General features: G+C 50.3%; 1 protein-coding gene across 1 annotated transcript; it reads left to right on the top strand.

Moving 5' to 3' along the window:
* The first annotated feature begins 16,328 nt into the window (after nucleotides 1–16,328).
* Nucleotides 16,329–20,773, top strand: LOC122221159 (cytochrome P450 1A2). The gene is made up of 6 exons (XM_042940480.1): nucleotides 16,329–17,147; nucleotides 17,694–17,814; nucleotides 18,291–18,380; nucleotides 18,560–18,683; nucleotides 19,601–19,687; nucleotides 20,413–20,773. The coding sequence occupies exons 1-6, from the start codon at nucleotides 16,329–16,331 to the stop codon at nucleotides 20,708–20,710; spliced, it is 1,539 nt and encodes a 512-aa protein (XP_042796414.1). The 3' UTR covers nucleotides 20,711–20,773.
* The last annotated feature ends 250 nt before the right edge of the window (nucleotides 20,774–21,023 follow it).

The following is a 21,023-nucleotide window of genomic DNA, read 5'->3' as shown; positions in this document are numbered from 1 at the left end:
AGTGCCAGCACGTAAAGGGGTGAGGGCTGGGGACACCTGGGACCCCAGTTCCAAGGTACCCCATGGACAGCACAGAACCCCGCTGAGGTGGGAATTTGAAGGAGAAGTCCCAGGACACCCCGAAGACACGGTATTGGGAGGCCTCCATCCCCGGGCGCGGGGACCCCTCACCCTAATTTTTGCATGCACTGGAACTTGCAAGTGCTTGCAAGTGCCTCCCCTCGCTACTAGTTGACAGGAGCCCGGCAGGCGGGGCCAGGCTGCCGTGTGATGACCTCTTTCCCCCGGGTTACTGAGTCCGGGCTCGGGCTCGCGTGAGAAGCGCGGCGACCCCAGCCTCGAGGTTACCGGGGCCGGAAGGCCAGAGGCGCCGATGGGCTGGCTCCGTTCGCCAAGAGCCCCCAGAGCCCGGGCGACTAGTTGAAGTCTGAGCTCCCGGACAGACCGGCAGGAATGCATGGAAACCTGCGGTGGCAGTCTCGCTGAGGGCTCACTGGCTCTCACTAGCTCTAGGGCCACTTTGGAATACTGTAAACCAGAGGTACTTCCAGCCGGGACCCACCCGCCCTCGAGGTTCCCTCTTGACTCCCGGGGTTGCTAGCGTGTTGGCGGGGCGGAGAAATCGGGAGGCGACTGGGGCTGCGCGGCTAGCTCCCGGTGGCCGAGGAAAGGAGGACCCTCGGGCCGGGCAGGGGAGGGGGCCCAGGGACCGTGGAGCCGGGCGCCAGGCGCAGATGCCTCCCCAGGCTAGCGTGCACGTGTCTGGTACATCCCTCCAGGGGGCAGAGGTCACGCGGCCCATCCCTGCCCCACCTGGCCGGGGGCACGATGCCCGGGAGTTGCGTGAGAAGGGCTCGGAGACCTGCGCAACCACCCAACAGCCCAATTCCCAAGCTCGGGTACCGGCAAAGTCACGCGAAGGGGGCGGGGAGTCGAGGGCGGGGCTCTTAAAGAGCCAGTCCCTAGCGAGCTTGGAGGTGAGGGTGGAGCGGGAGTAGCCGCGAAGCCTCGGGTGCACGACCGGATTGGGGGGCGGGTGCGGTGCAAAGGGCCCAGGTTTGCGTGCGGAGCTGGGCTTTTGCCTCCAAGCAGGCGCCTGCGTGTGTCCGTATTCGTGGCCCACGCCTGGGGGCAGACACGCAGACCCAACGCCTGGCTGGCTGCCTCGAACGCTGTCCTCGCCCTTGCCAAGCCTCCCTCCATAGAATGTGCAGGGAGAAAAAGTTGTATTTGCGTGTCTAGCTCAACCTGTCCCAAACTAATCACGTCACCCGCCCTCCCCATCGTGCTCCCAAACCCAGCAAATGGCACCGCCATCCCCTGGCCCAACCAAAACCAGAGCCTCCTCCCCTCTGAGGTTCCCTCACCTTGCGCTCTACTCACGCACGCATTGGACAAATATTTACCAGACCCCTACTATGTGGCAGGCGCCGTTTTGGATGCTGGCGACTGATATAAAAGTGAACAGAACTGACACCGCTCCTGCTCACACGGAACTTATGTTGGTGGCCCCCGGAGTGGGGTGGGGTCGGTAATGCACAGAGAATGTCAGAGGGTGAAAAGTAAAAGAAGGGGTAGGAATCACGTTGGGGAAAATTGCCATTCAAAATAGGGTGGTCAGGGGCGCCTGGCTGGCTCAGTTGGTGGAGCATGCGACATTTGATCTCGGGGGTTGAGAGTTCAAGCCCCATGTTTGGCGTGGAACCTACTTTAAGAAAAATAGGGTGATCAGAGAAGGCCTCACTGAGAGAATGACACTGAGCAGAGGCAGGTGTGTGGAATCAAGACTCAAGACGCACCGATATCTGGAAGCAGAGTGCACGGGGCTGAGGAAACAGCAAGTTCAAAGGACCCTAACGGTGGTCTTTGGGAGGGAGCAGTACCAGGGGCACTAGAAACGTCTCCTCCATGTGAGATGGACACATTGTGGGGTCTGAGACAAGGAAGATCACTCTGGCTACTGTACTGAGAATAGACTACGTGGAGGACACACTTCTCCACCTTAACATCTGTCCAGCCCTGCTGTGTCTTTGGCCAGGACCCCAGCATTGCTCCCTATTGTTAAAATGGCCTCCAAACCTGGTTCCCACTTGCCCGTGGCTCCCTCCGATTCCTTCTCTGGCCTGTTGGATCCAGAATGGTCTTTCCAAAAATGGAAAATCTCATTGTCACAACCATGCCCCTTCAGTAGCCCCCATCTGAACAAACCCCAGAATCTTCAGCAGAACCTACCTGGCCTGCACCTCGACTTCTAATCTCCCCTATTTGAAATCTCAGCTAAAACATCACTTTCTTTGGGAAGCCCCTACCCCACCCCAAATCCTCCCCACAGCTAGTTTGGGGTCTCCTGATCTGTGCTTCCAACACTCCCCCACCCCCGTGGTGATTCTCAGAACACTTGACCCCTGCTAGGACCCCAACCCAACTCGTCATTCCTGCCTCCATGCCCTAACACAAGACAAACACCAACCTGGGAGAAACAGATTGCTAAGTCAAGGCCTTGCAAGATATTAATAATTGGTAAAGGAGTTAGATCCACTGGGTGATATTTTTTTTTAATTTTTTTCCAACGTTTATTTATTTTTGAGAGACAGAGAGAGACAAAGCATGAGGAGGGGAGGGGCAGAGAGAGGGGGAGACACAGAATCCGAAGCAGGCTCCAGGCTCTGATCTGTCAGCACACAGCCCGATGCAGGGCTGGAACCCACAAACCATGAGATCATGACCTGAGCCAAAGTCAGACACTTAACTGACTGAGCCACCCAGACGCCCCTACCTGGGTGATATTGAGCCCTAATGCTATAATAGTGGAATTTAAGCAAAAGGACAGGCAGGAGACAAGGGAGGTATGGGCTTCCATTCTGCCTAGCATCCTTCCATTCATTCCACCTTTGTACCGCTGGCTCAGCCTGAGGAGCTTCATGGCACCCAGTAAAGGTCTGTCCTTTAATCTCAGTTGGAGCTGGAGCAACAGAGAGTGGAAAGAACCCATATGGAAACTGTGACAAGGGAGCAAAGAACAAGGCACCCCCAGATCCCTATCCTGCTCTGCAACCCAGTCTCTCCCTTTGGCTTCCCAGAATCCCCGCCAATGCCCTAGCTCTAGAAAATCATGGCAGCCTGCTCATCAGGGATGGAGACTGTCTGCTGGGGCTCCTGACCAGGGAGCCAGCAAACTCCTCTTGGTAGAAGATGCTTTGCTCACATTCTCTAAGGGGCTCTTGACCCCAGAGAAATTCATTAGCTAATTAAGCCAATTTCTTTCCCACTTCTCAGGCACTTTGAGCTGGAGAGACTGACACCAGAACGAAGGCCCAAGGACATGTGGTAAATCAGAGTCCAGAACTCTGGCCTCTTCCTTCCTGGCCAGGGCTCTACCCACCATGATTTATTATCCCAGATTACCAGCAAAGCCTCAGGGGTCCAAAGGTGGACAGGCTCAGCCCCTGGATCAGGGGCCCCCATTTCCCCATACTCCTGGACAAGAGTCTGGAGCACTGGGGTGACAGGAGGCATTGCACTTCTCATCAGCAAGCCCTGTCTCAGTGAATAGCCCACAAGAGAGAGGGGCCTCCAAATCACCAGGCAGAGAAAGAGGGAGGCAAGGCAGGTGGCTAGAGAGCCTTGGCATGGAGCTGAACAGCCCATCCTGGGTCAAAGTTTACATGCCTTTGCGTGAGAAGATCTTTGGCTAGGATTCCCTAGCAATCGATTGGTCTGAAAGCAGGAACATGGGGGCAGGGGGGGCAGTGAGGAGGGGGAAAGGGCTCTGGGCTGAGGGTCTTGGTCCAGCCAAGAGTGTTTGGTCAGCACTGCTGAAGGCAGTGTAGTAGGGGGATGGGACAGCAAGACTCACAAGAAACCCCTACCCCATGGTGGAGACGGGGTTGATGCCCCAAACATAGCCTGTGCGGAATCTGGAAGTGCTCCGGGAGCTGAGAAAAAGTTGAGACCCTGGGGTGGGGGGCAGGTAAGGGGACTCTGCTGGAGGGTAGAGTAAGAAGAGTAGAGGAGGGGTATTCCTGGCCTGCGGAGGGGACATAGCACCAACGAGGCACGGTAGCGGGAGGTTGGGGTGAGGCTGTGGAACAAGAGTAGGGTGTGAGTGGATGTGGAGCACCGAGACTTGCCTCCCAGTGTGTCTTCGCCCTCGACCACACTGACCTCTGAACCCTAAGCACCTTCACCTCTCCTACCTGTGCCCCGACAGCCAGACAGACTTGGTTTGCAGGATCCAGGGCTAGGATGGGGCAGTGCCCCCTGGCTCCCTGGCCCTTGGCTACTCTAGTTTGGGTGACAATACTTTCCCACAAAACCTATTGAACTGGTATGACTATTAAAAGTGCCCTCTCTCACTCTCCTCTCAGAGACTCGTGGCTTGGACCATAAGTCATATGATTACCCCAGTGTTAGTGGATATCTGAGGGGTTTTGTGTGCCCAGCATCCATTCTCTCTTCTTCTGGAAGTACCACTTTGATTGTCCTTTGAGGACTACCTCACTTCTATTCTTAGCCAGTAGGTTTGGCCATCAGTCTGGCACATGACTGAGGCCAGTGAGAGCGTTACAGATGTTTTTATGAAATTGCTGGAAAAGAGAAGTTCTCTTTCTGCCAGGGGTGGCCAAGCTAGTAGGAAAATAAGTCTGGGGCTACCAGTGGCCATGTTTAAAGGAGGCCTACTTTAGAATGACGTCCATTCAGGGGAAAGCAAAGCTGAGAGATGAGGAGAGATGGCCCAGGTCAGGCATCCTACCATATGCTCCCTTCACTTCTGTCCAGGGCCAGCATCTGGGCAAGGCCACACTGCTGGCCACAGGGCCGCGATCACCAGAAGTCCTCACTTTCTTTCAGTTTCAAAGCCTCCTGGCTCCTCTCAACAGGGCCACAACCAGGCCCCCCCAATAATCAGCAGAAAGCAGGCTCTGTGGGGGCCCTCCGCAGAGATAGACCTCTGCAGGATCAGGACAAGAGATCTCCATGTTTTGATAGATGGGGAAAGGCTGGGAAGGTACAGACCCTGTGACACTGCACAGAGAAGGCTGGGGGTGGGGGAAGGTGCCCAGGGGTTCCGGGCTAACTCTGGAGGGCAGTGGAGATGAAGGCAGCCCTTCTTTTCGCCTTTTTCTCTTCTTCCTCCAATGGCATCTGATATGATTAATTTAGATCCATATTACATAGCAGAGCTTGACTAATTCTACTCAGCTTGGCAGTTGCCTTTACTGCTAGGGGATGTTTGCCAAGCCAGTGCATTGTGAAAACAGCCTTGCAGGGAAATGTTTGACTAGCTAAAGGGCATGTTCAGCACACTCAGGGAAATGCTCTGATCTCCTGTTAGAGAAGCCCTTTGAATAAACACAGAGGTTTGCTGAGAGCTAACGTTCTTGTCCTCTTATCAAAGCAAGGCCTCTGCTTTGTCAGCCAGATGTTCCTGGATGACCTCCCACTGTCTCTGCCAAGGAGGAGGTCTCATTCAGACCTATGGGGCACAGCCCGGCTGCACCGCTAGCCAGAGACAGGCCACTCAACCAACTTAGCAACCCTTTCCCAACTGCCCTGCCTCTTGTAGGCGCCCAGTAGCCACTCTTCCCACCTTGAGTTTTCCTCCTTTCTCACACCGCCCCCAGCCCGTTTTGTGCAAGTACCCTTCCTCTTCCTTTCCAGAGCTATGTGCCTCTGGAGGAGGCTGACCCTAGCCCCCCAGCCGCGGGTACTGTGTCCTGGCTGCTTTGAACCACTCATTATGGCTCCAGTTGCCTTGCTGGTGATTGGATTAAACACAGATCTGTACTATGATTCTGGCTAATGAGATCTGGAGAAATCTGGTAAATCCTAGGACTCCATCTGGTGAAGGAAAACTGGTTAATGATAACAACGCATCTTCAATAAAACCTTCAGAAAGAAAGGAAAATGTTTTGTGGACCATTTGTGTTGTCTCGTGTATGAAACAAGGTCCAGTAGAGGTGGCTGTCAAGCTGTGGCCTACTGTAGCAACTTTGCTAGGTTGTGTGAGAAAAAATACCCCAGCCTCACTCTCTTGCCATCCTCCCATCTCAGGCCAGCGCCTCCCATTGACTGAACCCAACAAGGAGCCAGAGGATGGTGGTGGGAGGAGGGCACTGATATAGTCTGCAGTGGTTAACCTCTCCATGCACAGAGCAAGGGGGTGGGGGTGGGTCTGGAGGACAAAGAGGAGTTTCAGTGAGTCTGCGATGATCTCATTCCTCTGTTTGCCTGCTTGTTGTCAGTCTCCTCTGTGAAGGCAGGGGGCCTGTCTTCTTCACTGCTGTACGTTTTCTCCCAGAACAGGAGCCGGCAGCATGATCTATGCTCAATAAATATGGCCGAACATCCGCTAATGACAGGCACTGTACTAAAAACTGAGTTGTCTGGTCTAGAAAGGAAGAATGAAACCAAGCAATGTGACACCGGGGTATTAGTGCCATGGAGAGTTTGGCCCAAAAGAGGAGGATCCGAACCAGAGTAAGGGGTCAGGCTGGCCCAGAGGAGGTGGGGCTGGAGCTAAGGTTTGGAGAATTTGCTCTACTGGAGAGATGAGAATCCTTTGTCATTAATGCATCACAATATCGTAATGTAAGTAAGCATTTCTAACCTGGAAGCAATGCTTTTCCTGGAGGGTGTTTGTTGGATGGGGAAGAAGTGGTTGGAAGAGGATAGGGTGTTCCAGGCAGAGGGAAGAGCATGTGTGAAAGCACAGAGGCAGGCAACAAGAAGGATAAATGGTACCTCTGACTGGTGGGAAAGACGCCTAAGAAGGAGGGGACGGTGGGAAGTGAGGAGAGGAGTGAACAGAAAATGGCTCACATGCTGAACTGAGTTTCAAACTGAGTTTGAAATTTGTTTCAAATGTCTTAAGAAATTACTAAAGGCTTTGGGGGCACCTGGCCGGCTCAGTCTGTGGAACATGCCGCTCTGGATCTCCGGGTCATGAGTTTGAGCCCCATGTTGGGTGGAGAGATTACTAAAGAAAAAATTGAATAGGGATATAACACGTTCAGACCTGCAATTCAACAAGTTCACTTGGGTGGTGGTATGGAGCTCAGACTGGAGGGATGAGTCGAGGAGGGAGCCAAGAAGGGTGCTGGCCAATACCGCAACCCTGAGCCACATGCGGCTGCTTCCATTTAGAATTAAATGGAATTTAAAAAATAAATTAAATTAAATTAAATTAAATTAAATTAAATGGAATTTAAAAGTAAATTAATTTAATTTAAGGGAATTAAAAAATTAATTAAATTAAATTAAATTAAATGGAATTAAAATTCAGTATGTTAGGGGTGCCTGGGTGGCTTAGTCAGTGGAGCGTCGGACTCTTGATTTTGGTTCAGGTCATGATCTCACTGTTTGTGAGACTGAGCCTCTCATCAGACTCTACAGTAACAGCACTGACAGTGCAGAGCCTGTTTGGGATTCTCCCTCTCTCTCTCTCTGCCCCTCCCCTGCTTGCGTTCTCTCTCTCTCTCTCTCTCTCTCTCTCAAAAATAAATAAATAAACACTTAATAAAAAAATAAAATTCAGTATCTCAGTTGCACTAACCACATTTCAAGTGCTTGATAGCAGCATGTGGCTCGTGGCTACCCTATCGGATAGCACAGACGCAGAACATTCTACCACCACAGAAAGTTCTGTTGGACAGCACTGGCTTAGAGGCAGTGAGATCAAGTAGGAGATTCCCGCAAAAGCGAGGGCAGGAAGTGGTGTGGACAGCCTTCTGCAGACAGTGCCACAGTAACAGAGAGAAGGAGCAAGGCTTAAGAGGTATTTAGGCAGTAGGATCTTGAGAATCCAGCCGGTGGTGAAGGATTCCTGAGTTTCTGGCTGGGCTGATGATCCAGAGGGAAGGTGTGTGGGCAGGGAGGTGACATGATTCATGTGGGCATGATAAGGGTGCTGTGGGAGGGGGCTCCTGGGTGGACCCATGCAGCAGGTGATTGGATGTCCAGAACTGAAGCTCCAAATCCATATCTCATAGATCGTGAAACTCCCTCCCTAGATTTCATTATCCACCTGTGTCCAGCAAGGTCTCCTTCTCTGCCAGATCTGGGCACAGAGATGAATGGGACTCAGCCCCTGCCTTCAAGGGGCCCACAGTCTCTGCTGGAGTTTAGGTGAGATGACGGGCCAGCCAAAAACTACAGCTCCTTGTGGCCAGAGCTGTGGCAGAAGTGAGAATGGGATGATGAGAGGCACAGAGAAGGACTCACCCCACAAGGAGCAGAAAAGGGGCTGCCAATTGCTGAGTCCTGACCACCAACCAGGCTGATGACTGTGCACTGAACAAATTTGTTGAGTGATGGAGGAGTGCCCTTCACCCTTCCCCTCACCTTAGCCTTAGCCACACTCTGCACTTTCCTGGAATCCTTTCGTCAGGATAGGACTGCTGTGAAGCTAAAACAGAGACGGCCAACATTAAGTATGCAGCACAGAGCCTGGGCCATAGTAGGTGCTCAGCAAATTTTAACTGTCAGGATTATTACTTGAAATTTCCATAGAACTGATGCAGGAAATGCCCAAAGCAGAGTGTTCACAAAGCTCTCATGCAGGTTAGCACTCTTACTTGTGAACACTAATGGATTCAACAAATCTTGCTCTGAATACATGTTGTGTGCCAGTTTTGGTGCTGGAAACTAGAGGTAAGGAGAAAAGCAGAGGCTACCTCGACCCTTAAGCTCACAGTCCAAAGGGGAGACAGCATGAAGGGAACTGTCAAGGAGAGCAGTGTGAGGCCTGGGGGAACTCAGAGGAGCAGTGTGGTGACAGCTCAGCAGGGTATAGAATGATGAGCAGGAACTGGCCAGAGAACACAGGGTAGCCGTGAGTTTCGAGCAAAGGGATCAACATATGGAGAAAGACAATGGAGGTGGGCTGGGGGTATGCTGGGGGCTCATGGCAGCAAACAGAGCCATAGAGGTGAGCAACAGCTGCCTCTGAAGCCTTTGGGTGCTAAGCAAAGGAGTCTGGTTTTTATCCTGAAATCTGAGAAACATCAAGGGATTTTAAAAAGGGAAGTAGTCAATACGCTCTCCAGAATGGACAAAATGAAAAATGTGAACAGTAGTCCATGGTGGTGTGTGCATGAGAAGCATGCACCCTCACACACAGCTGGTGGACGTACCTATTGGTTCAAGTACTTTGGAAAATTGTTTGGTAGAATCCACTAGCACGGAACCTATGTCTAGCCTATGATGTAGCATGTCCTCTTATGGCTTTATACGTAGCAGAAATACATACAGAAATATGTGTAAGAACGCTCTCAACATTCAGGCTCATCATAGTCCGAGATGGAAAACAACCCAAACATCAATCAGCAGTTGAATGGATAAATAAATTGCGTGTTCATGTTATAATGGAACAGCATACAGCAAGGGGAACGAACTACAGCCACATCCAACTTGTGAATAAATCTCATAAATGGATGGAAAGGGACGAAGGTAGATACAAAGGAGTACGCACTGACTGCTCAGTTAGACACTTAAAAGTGGTTGGAATGTGTTTTATGATTTTTTATTTTATATTTTACCATAATAGAAAAAGTAAAAACAAATTCATAGAACCATACAATTCATAGAGCAGAGGGCACTCTAATGTAAACAATGGACTTTAGTTAATACTGATGTATCAGTATTCATTCACCAGTTGTAACAAATCATGCTAATGGGAGGTGTTGATCATAGGGGAAAGGGGGAGTGGAGGTAGGGGGGTATATGGCAGTTTTCTCTACTTTCCACTCAATTTTTCTATAAAGTTAGACTATTATAAAAAATAAAATCTACTGGGGGCTCAGTCAGTTAAGAGTCAGACTCTTGATTTCAGCTCAAGTCACGATCCCAAGGTTGGGGGATGGAGCCTCACATTGGGCTCCATACTGAATGTGGATCCTGCTTGGGATTCTCTCTCTCTCTCTGTCTCTCTCTCTCTCTCTCTCTCACTCTCTCTCTCTCTCTCTCTCTTTCTCTCTCTCCTCTGCCCCTCTCCCTTTCTCTAAAGAAAATCTATTAACTAAAAATATTACAGGACAGGGGCACCTGGGTGGCTCGATCAGTTAAGCATCCGACTCAGGTCATGATCTCGAGGTTCATGCATGCTGACAGCTCAGAACCTAGAGCCTGCTTCAGATTCTGTGTCTCCCTCTCTCTCTGCCCCTCTCCCACTCACATTCTGTCTCTGTCTCAAAAATAAAATAAACATTTAAAAACATTTTTTAAATATTCCATGACAAAAAAAAGAAGAGTAGACACAGCATAATTTCATTTATATAAAGAACAAACACAGGGGCACCTGGGTGGCTCAGTTGGTTAAGTGTCCAACTTCAGCTCAGGTCATGATCTCACAGTTTGTGGGTTCAAGCCCCGTGTCAGGTTCTGTGCTGACAGCTCAGAGCCTGGAGCCTATTTCAGATTCTGTGTCTCCTTCTCCCTCTGCCCCTCCCCCAGTCGTGCTCTGTCTCTGTCTCAAAAATAAACATTAAAAAATTTTTTTAAAAAAGAACAAACACAGACAAGACTAACCTGCAGTCTTAGAAGTTGGGGTGATGGCTTCCCTCAGGGTAGGAGCACAAGGGGGTTTCTAGGGTGCTGGTAACGTTCTGTTTCTTGATTTGAGGGCTGGTTACATGGCTTTGTTAAATCCGTAAAAATTCATCAAGCTGTACACAATATCTACACTTTTCAGTGTGGATCTTATAATTAATTAAAAGTTTTAAGATTTTTATTAAAAATAAGATAGCCTGTTGCATAGAAGTTCAAATATTTTATGTAGATACTCCATCCTCAAGGTTGGGGGTGGGGAGCAGAACTCTCCACTCTGGAGGTGTGGGCTGCTCACAGGGACTTCTTTCCAAAGAGCACAGTACAGAAGTGGGGTGGGGGGGGAGGAGTGACTCACCATGGAAAAACTTGACAAACTCCACTTCAACCGGCTGATCAAAGTCAACATCAACCATCCTGAGCCAAGCTGACAATATGTAGCCTTGACATGATGTGACAAAGATGACACTTTTCTTCTGTGGTCTTCTACAAATAACCCATAGTCCCAGCATCAAACAGATTCCAACACTGGGCCTCCTGTGGAATAACAGACCAGTACTCCTGAGAACTGTCAAGGCCATCAAAAAAGATACTCTGAGAAACGTCACAACCTAGGGGAGCTTAACGATGACTCAGTGTAATATGGGGTCTTCCTTGATGGGATAGTGGAACAGAAGGAGACATCAGGCAAAAACTAAGGAGATCTGAATAAAGTATGACTTTTTAATTAAAGAATTAGAGTGAGAGAGATGGAGAGGGAAATAAAGGTAGAGGGGGTGAGGAAGGAAAGGAAGGAAGGAAGGAAGGAAGGAAGGAAGGAAGGAAGAAGGAAGGACAGGAGGGAGGGAGGAGAGACACCCACAGAAAGAAAGAGAGAAATATTTAATTTTCTGTAAAACTTAGCCTAACCTCAAACTTTAATCTTTCTTTTTAGTGTTTATTTATTTTTGAGAGAAAGCATGGGGGAGGAGCAGAGAGAGGGGGAGACTAGAGGATCCGAAGAGGGCTCTGCGCTGACAGCAGAGAGCCCAATGCGGGACTCGAACTCACGATCCTTGATATCAGGACCTGAGCCAAAGTCAGACACTCAACCGACTGAGCCATCCAGGTGCCCCAAACCTTGATCTTTTTATTGCGCAAGCTGAACCCAGTAGAGATACAGACAGAAAACCGCTTTCCTTTCTCTCAGCCGTGGATCTTCAAACCCTCTCTGCAGTTGTATCAGACTTCTTGACCTTGGCCCAGCTTGACCACACAGCTTTCCCCAGTTCAATCTAAATCAAAATTTGCTACGGGGCGCCTGGGTGGCTCAGTCAGTTAAGCGTCCGATTTCAGCCTGGGTCATGATCTCACGGTTCGTGGGTTTGGGCCCCGCATTGGACTCAGAGCCTGGAGCCTGCTTCGGATTCTGTGTCTCCCTCTCTCTGCCTCTCCCCTGCTCATGCTGTCTATCTCTCTCAAGGAATGAATAAACATTAAAAAAAATTTTTAAATCAAAATTTGCTTCTCACGTCCAATTTAGGGTGTGTTCCCAGCCTCTTGGGGACCTGGCCAGACCCCATGAGAAGGAGAGAATGTTGCTCTGTTTCTATACTCCTTCCTTCCCCTGCCCTGCTCTTTACTGGCCTCTCCACCAGGGAGGGCAAAGAGGGAAGGTGCTGGAAGAGAAGCCAATCTCTTTGTATTTGCTGGGTGCTATTTATCTTCTCTCTTGGCTAAAGACGCCCTTATGTGTAGCAGATACTCCACTGCCAGCTTTGCATCGGGTGCCTTAGAGTCCCAACTGTCCTCCATATCATAGAGTCCCTAAGTAGCGCATGGACTCTCTGGCTGACCTCTTGCCCGCCCCCAGCTCACTCTCACAGGGTACATTTGCAGCCTGTGGCTGCTGAGGTCCCCTCCCTTCTGCAGTGAGGTCCCATGATGCAGCTTATGTCTAATCCCTTCAGGATGTCTACCCAGCCCTCAGGAGACTCATATCCTGGTACTGCATCCCACTCTGGCCATGCAGACTGCCCTCTGCTTCCCCCACCATCACAGCTGCTCCCCCAAATCCAGGGACACATTTCCAGCAGGTGTATAACATGTTGGTCTGGAGGACAGTCTTCTGAAGGTTTGGGTCTCAGCTCTAATACACTCCTCTGGAACCTAGAGCAAATTACACAACTTGTCTGTGCCTCTCTTACTCCATTGTAATACGAGAACAGTATTAATTTCGATTCCATGGGATGACTGAGAATGTTTTTTGTTCATATGTGAAAAGATCTTAGAACAACTGAGTCCATAACTATCAAGCTCTATAAAGTATGTGATAAATATGCAAATAGCACAGTCCTCCTCACCACTGTCCAACCCACCTGGACTCTTGGCCCGAGAAGGAGACGCCATTCTCCCCTCCTTTTTTTTAAAAAGTTTATTTATTTTGAGGTGGGGAGGAGCAGAGAGAGAATCCCAAGCAGGCTCTGAACCATCAGCACAGAGTCGGACACGGGGGCTCGAAACCACAAACAGTGAGATCACCACCTGAGCCGAAATCAAGAGTCAAACACTCAACCCACTGAGCCACCCAGGGACCCCAACAGGTATCCAACTTTCAAACCTTGGGTCTTCTGGACCCTCCTCACTTAGCGCTCTGAGATGGAGAGTTCCTCCTGCCTTCCCCAGGGAGGGAGAGCGAATCACGATGGAAATCCTCACCAAGCAACAGCCCTCTTGCTACCTTAAAGCTCCTTGATAGTCAGTGAACACCCACATACCTTCCCCTAGGACCTTGGATAGCTAACATTTGCCATATCTACTGTCTCTCCTCTCTATATGCATACACCCAGAGACATACATTTTTTCCCATTTTCTTTTTAATGTTTATTTCTTTATTTTGAGAGAGATACTGCATAAACAGGGGAGGGGCAGAGAGACGATCCCAAGCAGACTCCTTGATGTGAACACAGAGCTCAAGGTGGGGTTCAGTCCCACAAACCATGTGAGATCATGACCTAAGCCAAAATCAAGAGTTGGAAGCTTAACCGACTGAGCCACCCAGAGGGCCCTTAGACATTTTTTAACAGAATTATTTAAAAGTTGAAAAAATCAGGAGCGCCTGGGTGGTTCAGTTGGTTAAGTGTCCAACTTGACCTTAGGTCATGGTCTCACGGTTTGTGAGTTTGAGCGCCACATGGGGCTCTGTGCTGACAGCTAGAAGCCTGGAGCCTGCTTCGGATTCTGTGTCTCCTTCTCTCTCTGCCCCTCCCCGACTTGTGCTCTCTCTCTATCGAAAATAAATAAATGTAAAAAAAAAATGTTTTTAAGTTGCAAAAATCATGACACGTCACCCCCAAACACCATAACATTAATCTCCTAAGAAAATTTCCTACAATACCCTCCCACATAACCACGATGCTACATTCACATCTAAGAAAATTAACATTAATTCCTTAATATCTTCTAATCTCCAATCTATGTTCATGTGCCTCCAGTTGTCCCAAAAATGTCTTCTGTAGCTTTAAAAAATTTTTTTCTTGGGGCGCCTGGGTAGCTCAGACGGTTGAGTGTCTGACTCTTGATTTCTGCTTGGGTCATGATCCCAGGGTCATGGGATCGAGCCCCCCATCAGGCTTTGCACTGGGCGTGGAGCCGGAACGTGGAGCCTGTTTGGATTCTCTCTCTCTTTCCCTCTGCCCCTCTTCCCAACTCACACACTCTCTGTAAAATTAAAAAAAAAATTTTTTCCTTTAAATCCAGGGTCCAGTGAAATTTTACATATTGCATTTTTTTTTTGTTTTTTAAAAAAATATTTATTTACTTTTGAGAAAGCACAAGAGGGGGAGGGGCAGAGAGAGGGGGACAGAGGATCCAAAGCAGGTTCTACACTGACAGGCTGACAACAGTGAGCCCAATGTGGGGTTCAAACTCATGAACCGCAAGATCATGACCTGAACTGAAGTTGGACACTCAACCAACTGAGCCGCCCGGATGCCCCTACATATTGTATTTGGTTGCTTTGTCTCTTCAGGTTCTTCACTCTAGAAAAGGACCTTTTTTTTAAATGACGTTGACTGTTTTGAAGCCAGTTGCCATGAGGAACCGCCCACAGCATGGATATTCTTCATTTGATTTTAAATTTCTTATCATCTCTTACCAGGAGGGAGGAGGGCAAAGGGGTCACCTTTCAGAATGCAGGGTCCTAAATGTTTTTCAGATTAAAGATTTGGGCTGAAACTCGGAGTTGGCCGGAACACGCCCATTTCTGACGGGGTTTTGCAGCTTGTTGGAAGGGTGCTACAGATCACCATTCCTGAGAGGAGCAGATCAGCCTGGACCAAGTGCCCAGGCAGGGTGCCTCCTCATGGGTGCAGTGGGAGAGGAGACTGAAACAGCCCAGGGGTCTTTTGCTCCTAGACCCTGACCTGCCCTTGAGAGAAAAAAACATTTTGACCCTGGAGCCTGAAAAGAGCTGGACATTCCTCCCCAGGGACATGACAAGACCTGCCTTGGGCCCTGGGTAGCAGGTGCAGCTGAGGGATCCTTGCCCAAGGTCAAGGGCTGACCCTTCTGATTTCATTTGACATTGATATCAGGTGACCAGGATGGCCAGGCCAATCTGACAGAGGGTGATGTCTATAAAAGGCCCTTCACCCAGAGACAGAAGCTCCATGCCAGACTCCATAATCCTGCTGATCTCAAGCACCTGCCTCTACAGGTACCTTTCTTGGGCGCATTTCCCAGTCCCTGGGAAATATCTTGGGAATGAATGGAGAGGAATAGACCCTGAGTTAGGTGTAGGAGGCCTGAGTTCTGATCCACCCTGACCAGTTCCAGACCTCAGTTTCTACTTATTTATTTATTTATCTTTAGAGAGAGAGAGAGTGGGGGAGAGTTACAGAGGAAGAGAGAGAGAGAGAGAGAGAGAGAGAGAATCCAAAGCAGACTTCATTCTCAGTGTGGAGTCCAACACGGGGCTCAATCCCACGACCCTGGGATCATGACCTGAGCTGAAATCAAGAGTTGGAAGCTTAACCAACTGAGCCACCCAAAAGCCCCTCTCCATTTTTATTTTTAAATTTTCTTTCTGTCTCCATTTTTAAATTAGCAACTTGGACTGGGCCATCTCTGATTAGAATGGAGAGATGGGGAGGGGTCCCCACCTGGCACAAGGGCAGCCCTGGCTGTGGCTTGGTTGTAGCCCAATCTCAGTCTCCAAGACTGTGAGAGGGTGGGGACTCAACCTCAGAGGAGGGACTCTCCTTGATCTGGTAAAGAATGCCCCAGGGGAGGAAGCATCACCAGTCATTTGCATGAGCCCTGGGACCCTGGCCCCCTCAGTGTTTGTTGCTGGGTGGGAGCTGTTCCCCTTTCCCTGGGTAGGAGGAGGTATTGGCAGGAAGTCAGCATCGGCAGGGACCCTTTGGTATAATGTCCAGCATAACCTTGAACTGGGGGTTGGCAAGGGTGCTTCCCTGTTTTGAAGTCGTCCATTGCCTCCACTCCAGCCTCAGAATTGGAAATTGAGGTGATGGGCAGATGGGAGCATCAGGGGTAAGAGTTCAGACACTTAGGTTGGGAATTTTGAGTCTCCTTTCCAGGCCTCAGATTCGGTGATGCTCTAAGAGTGAGCTCTTGGGACATGGGACCTACGGTGGATACACTTAAGTCTTTCTGGCATCTAGCTAGGAGCCAAGTACCAATCATGTGCCAGTGTTTATTGACTGAGTGAGTGAATGAACGAGTGAATGGCTCCATCTTGATGCTCAACCTGGCTCCTCCTTCTTCCCCAGTAGTTGATACAGATGGCAATATCCCCAACGGCCACAGAGCTTCTCCTGGCCTCCTTTGCCTTCTGCCTGGTGTTCTGGGTGGTCAGGGCCTGGCAGCCTCGGGTTCCCAAAGGCCTGAAGAGTCCACCAGGGCCCTGGGGCTGGCCTCTGCTCGGGCACGTGCTGACCTTGGGGAAGAACCCACATCTGGTGCTGGCAAGGCTGAGCCAGCGTTACGGGGACGTGCTGCAAATCCGCATCGGCTCCACACCCGTGCTGGTGCTCAGCGGCCTGGACACCATCCGGCAGGCCCTGGTGCAGCAGGGTGATGACTTCAAGGGCCGGCCCAACCTCTACAGCTTCAGGCTGGTCACTGATGGCCACAGCATGGCCTTCAGCCCAGACTCTGGACCGGTGTGGGCCGCCCGCAGGCGCCTGGCCCAGAGCGCTCTCAACACCTTCTCCATTGCCTCAGACCCGGCTTCCGCATCCTCCTGCTACCTGGAAGACCATGTGAGCAAGGAGGCCGAGGCCCTCATCAGCAGGTTGCAGGAACAGATGGCAGAGGTCGGGAGCTTCGATCCCCATAGCCAAGTGGTGCTGTCAGTGGCCAATGTCATTGGTGCCATGTGCTTTGGGCAGCACTTTCCTCAGGACAGTGAGGAAAAGCTCAGCCTCATACACAGCAGCAATACATTCGTGGAGAATGCGTCCTCTGGGAACCCTGTGGACTTCTTCCCCATCTTTCAATATATCCCCACCCCTGGCCTGCAGAGATTCAAGGCCTTCAACCAGAAGTTGGTACAGTTCCTGCAGAAAATTATCCAGGAGCACTACCAGGACTTTGACGAGGTGAGCCCAGGGTTTTGGAGCGGCAGGGCCTGGGTGCCATCCCTCTCACTCAGCTTCAAGGTACACACGCAGCTGATATGCTGCTGCCAAGGCCTGGGAAGGCTCTGGAACACCCTGGACTAGCTGTGGGACCTGGAAACAATCCCTTTCCCTCTCTGGCCTCAGTTTCCTCATCCCTCCTGCCTCTCTTTCAGGGTGGCTTGAAGCCCCAGAGATATTTGGCTGTGAATGGGCCCCTGGCAGAGTCCTGCAATGTGGGGGGTTGTTGTCTTAAGAAGGCTTTTGTTCTGCAGGAATCTGAATGCTGACAGAGGCTAATCCCCAGCTCAGGTGGCACTTTGCTTCCCAGTACTCACCCCAGCCTCCTCCTTGGAAACTGGACCCTTGGGGTTATTAGGAAGAAGGGTCCCCAGGGCTGCCACCAGCTCCCACTGTAAGCCCAGCTTACTGCCTAGAGGCCAGGGGGAGGTGCCATGTGGAATGGGGCAAGGTTCAGTGGTTGGCCCTGGAAGTGCCAGGGTTGTCCCTAAGCTTGTGTCCTCACAGAACAACATCCAGGACATCACAGGCGCCCTGTTGAAGCACTGTAAGAAGGGCTCCAGAGCTAATGGTGGCCGCATCCCTCACGAGAAGATTGTCAGCCTTATCAACGACATTTTTGGGGCCGGTAAGAGTCAGACCCTTGCTCCTCCATCCATCACTGCCTGCTGTCCACCCACAGACTTGTTCAGCCCCTGAGTCCATCAGATAACTTGCCAACCACATACCAGATGGGTGCAGGACACACAGACACCTGGCCCATGTTCAGGGTCTGAGTCCAGGCCATGCCAACAACTGTCAGTGGAAATTCAACCAAACCCCTCTCTGCCTCTGGGCCTCAGTTTCCCTACCTGAATAATAAAGGGTTCTCTAGCCTGGAAGTCTGGGTCCCTGTAATTCCAGAAACGAATTCTAAAACCAGTGACCAAATTTGCGGTGAGAAGATCTGTCTCTGGCCTCAGAAAACTCATGGAGTGGGTGGAGAAGGTAGGGGGGAAGAAGGCAGAGAAAGCAATGCTTTGTACATTCATGCTGGGTGTTTGGGGAATGCCGGTTTCTTGTTCTTGGCTTTCTTACTTCCTTACCTTGCACCATGCTGCCCAGGATTTGACACTGTCACAACAGCCATCTCCTGGAGCCTTATGTACCTTGTGACAAATCCTGAGAAACAGAGAAAGATCCAGGAGGAGCTGGGTACGTGGCAGAGATGCATTGGCTGAGAGAAGCCTTGGGATCCCCAGGTGATTTGTTCGATCTACACGTGGCCGTTATGGGCCTAACAGGGGATGTAATAGGGGACATAATAGGGGACGCAGATGCTATGGAGCAATCAGGACGGCCCTAAGCCCTGTTTGGTCTTCCGTGTTCTACAGACACAGTGGTTGGCAGGGCACGGCGGCCCCGGTTGTCTGACAGACTCCAGCTGCCCTACCTGGAGGCCTCCATCTTGGAGATCTTCCGACACTCCTCCTTCGTCCCCTTCACTGTCCCCCACAGGTAAGATCTGTTTATGCTGCCCTGCCACCTTTGAAGTCCTCACCATGTCTCTTCTTCCCATCTTCTCAGCCCTGGCCCTGGCTCAGATCTCGGCATCTCATTTCTGGCCATGTCACCAAGTTCCTCACAGACCCTCAGCCTCTAGTCTGTCCCCCAGCCAGTCCAAGCCTGATCAAACTACCCCACTTTCAGGAGAAAGTCACATTCTTGACCTCAGCTCTCACTCACCTCTGCTCACATTCCCTCCCTGCAAGTACTCTCAGCCCAGCCAGGCTGGCCTCACTGTACCTCACCAGCACGATGAAGCCAACCTCCAATCCTGCTGATGCTGGATCTTCTGGCGGGAATGCCATCTACCCTCTTCTCTGGCTACCAGAATCCTGTGCTTGCCCAAGGTCCATCCTGACACAAACTTCCCCTTCGCTAGCAGGCTTTCTTGACTCAACTGGCTGGCACAGATTCATTCTCTGATATCTTGCAGAACTTTCAGCCGTTTGTCTTTGATAATGTCCTGGGATTTTTCACAATGTCAAGAGAGTTAGTGAACATTTACTTCTACCCATATATTGGTCTAGTCATTCCTGGAGCAAGAGGTCTGACTCCTCAGCCAAGCTGGGAACTCCCGCAGGGCTGGCCCAGACTGCCTTCTTCTTGGCTCCAGAGGATGGCCAAGTGCACAGCCAGATGCACAAAAAAGTTTAGTAAACACTTGCTCGGCTGAAGGTGAAAAACAGGCGCTGAGGAAGGGGAAGGATAACTTCATCGCTTCACTGCACCTGACATTCCTTCCCAGTGTGGGGTATGGAGGCTGTGGCGAGCAAGCTATTGGGCTGGGGCGGAAGTAGGAGAGAATAGTTCCCAAAGACATGCCCCAGTTTTCCTGCCCTGAGCCTGACTGCTCCCTCTTCCTTCCTCAGCACAACAAGGGACACGACACTGAATGGCTTCTACATCCCAGAGAAACACCTTGTCTTCATAAACCAGTGGCAGATCAATCATGACCAGTGAGTATACATCTCCCACTAAAAAATACGTGAGGCTCAGCAGTCAGGAAGGCTGTCTGTCCCCCTGGGAACTGGTTATATAATAGAGGAATGGGGCCTTGATTGCTATACATAGTCTGTTCTAAGTAACAGACTTTAGGTCCATGTTTCTCAAACTATAGTGCACATAGGAAATGACCAGCAGGTTGGTTAGATTAGGGTGCCTCATCCCCCAAGATTCCACTTTGGTAGGTAAAATGGAGTACCTCAGGTGATTCTGATGGCAATGGCCTGGTGACCTCTCTTTAGAAAATCCCACTCTAGCCTGTAGGTAGAGGGACCATATAATTTACCATCTAAACGGGGGCGCTCCTGAGTGTGAAAAGGGATACTGCCAACAATTCCTCCAAAGCAATAAGCATAAACCAGGATGTACTGTTGATTCCCCTTATATATTGAGTAGGATGGAGATAACATTTTCCTTCTTTTAATTTCTTGTAATTGAAGCATTATTTCTTTAAAATAACAAACTAATATTAAAAAGCACCATTTGCAAGGCCAATCATTTTAGAGAGAGATTTGTAAAAGAAATAAGCATCAAAATACGGTTTGGCCGCTTTCTCCACTCTCTTTTCATTACTCTCGACCTATCCTAACACTTGTACCATCAACAGAAGTCTCCCCCAGGTCTTTCCTCCCAGGGTCTCCCCCACCCAGAAATCCCATCTCCTCTGTTCCTCTTGCAGAAAGGTGTGGGGAGATCCATTTGAGTTCCGGCCAGAGCGATTCCTCACTGCTGATGGCACTGCCATCAACAAGATCTTAAGCGAGAAGGTGATGATCTTTGGCCTGGGCAAGCGCCGGTGTATAGGGGAGGTCCTGGCCAAGTGGAAGGTCTTCCTCTTCCTAGCCATCTTGCTGCAGCAGCTGGAGTTCAGCGTGCCAGCGGGTGTGAAAGTAGACCTAACTCCCATCTATGGACTGACCATGAAGCACGTCCGCTGTGAGCACGTCCAGGCCCGGCCACGTTTCTCCATCAAGTGAAGACACCAGCATGCCAAGGCAGAGGGAGGGGTGAGGATCACCCATGGGTCCCCAGCCCTTGTTTTTTGCCTTTTTCTTAAATGAAAGCTTTATTGAGGTATAATATACATACCATACAATTCACTTTCTTAAAAGTAGACAATCCAATGGCTTTTAGTATATTCACAGATCTCAGGGGGTTCCTGGATCTAGTTTCAACATGGGGGGGTCCCCACACATACAACACCAAGCAATTCTTGGACACCAACAGGGTGTCCAAGAATTCAACTCAATTCTAACACTGTCTACCCAGAGATAGCATTACACTTCACAG

The sequence above is a fragment of the Panthera leo genome, chromosome B3 (assembly GCF_018350215.1).
Source record: "Panthera leo isolate Ple1 chromosome B3, P.leo_Ple1_pat1.1, whole genome shotgun sequence".
NCBI lineage: Eukaryota > Metazoa > Chordata > Mammalia > Carnivora > Felidae > Panthera > Panthera leo.
Note: the sequence above shows the minus strand (reverse complement) of the source record. Positions and strands in the feature narration are given on the sequence as shown.

What these genes read in the sequence shown, in the direction of transcription:
- LOC122221159 (XM_042940480.1), top strand. Translation starts at nt 16,329, where the DNA reads ATGGCAATATCCCCAACGGCCACAGAGCTTCTCCTGGCCTCCTTTGCC. An exon ending in ACTACCAGGACTTTGACGAG is followed by an intron (nt 17,148 to 17,693) that starts GTGAGCCCAGGG and finishes GTGTCCTCACAG; the next exon opens with AACAACATCCAGGACATCAC. An exon ending in CAACGACATTTTTGGGGCCG is followed by an intron (nt 17,815 to 18,290) that starts GTAAGAGTCAGA and finishes CATGCTGCCCAG; the next exon opens with GATTTGACACTGTCACAACA.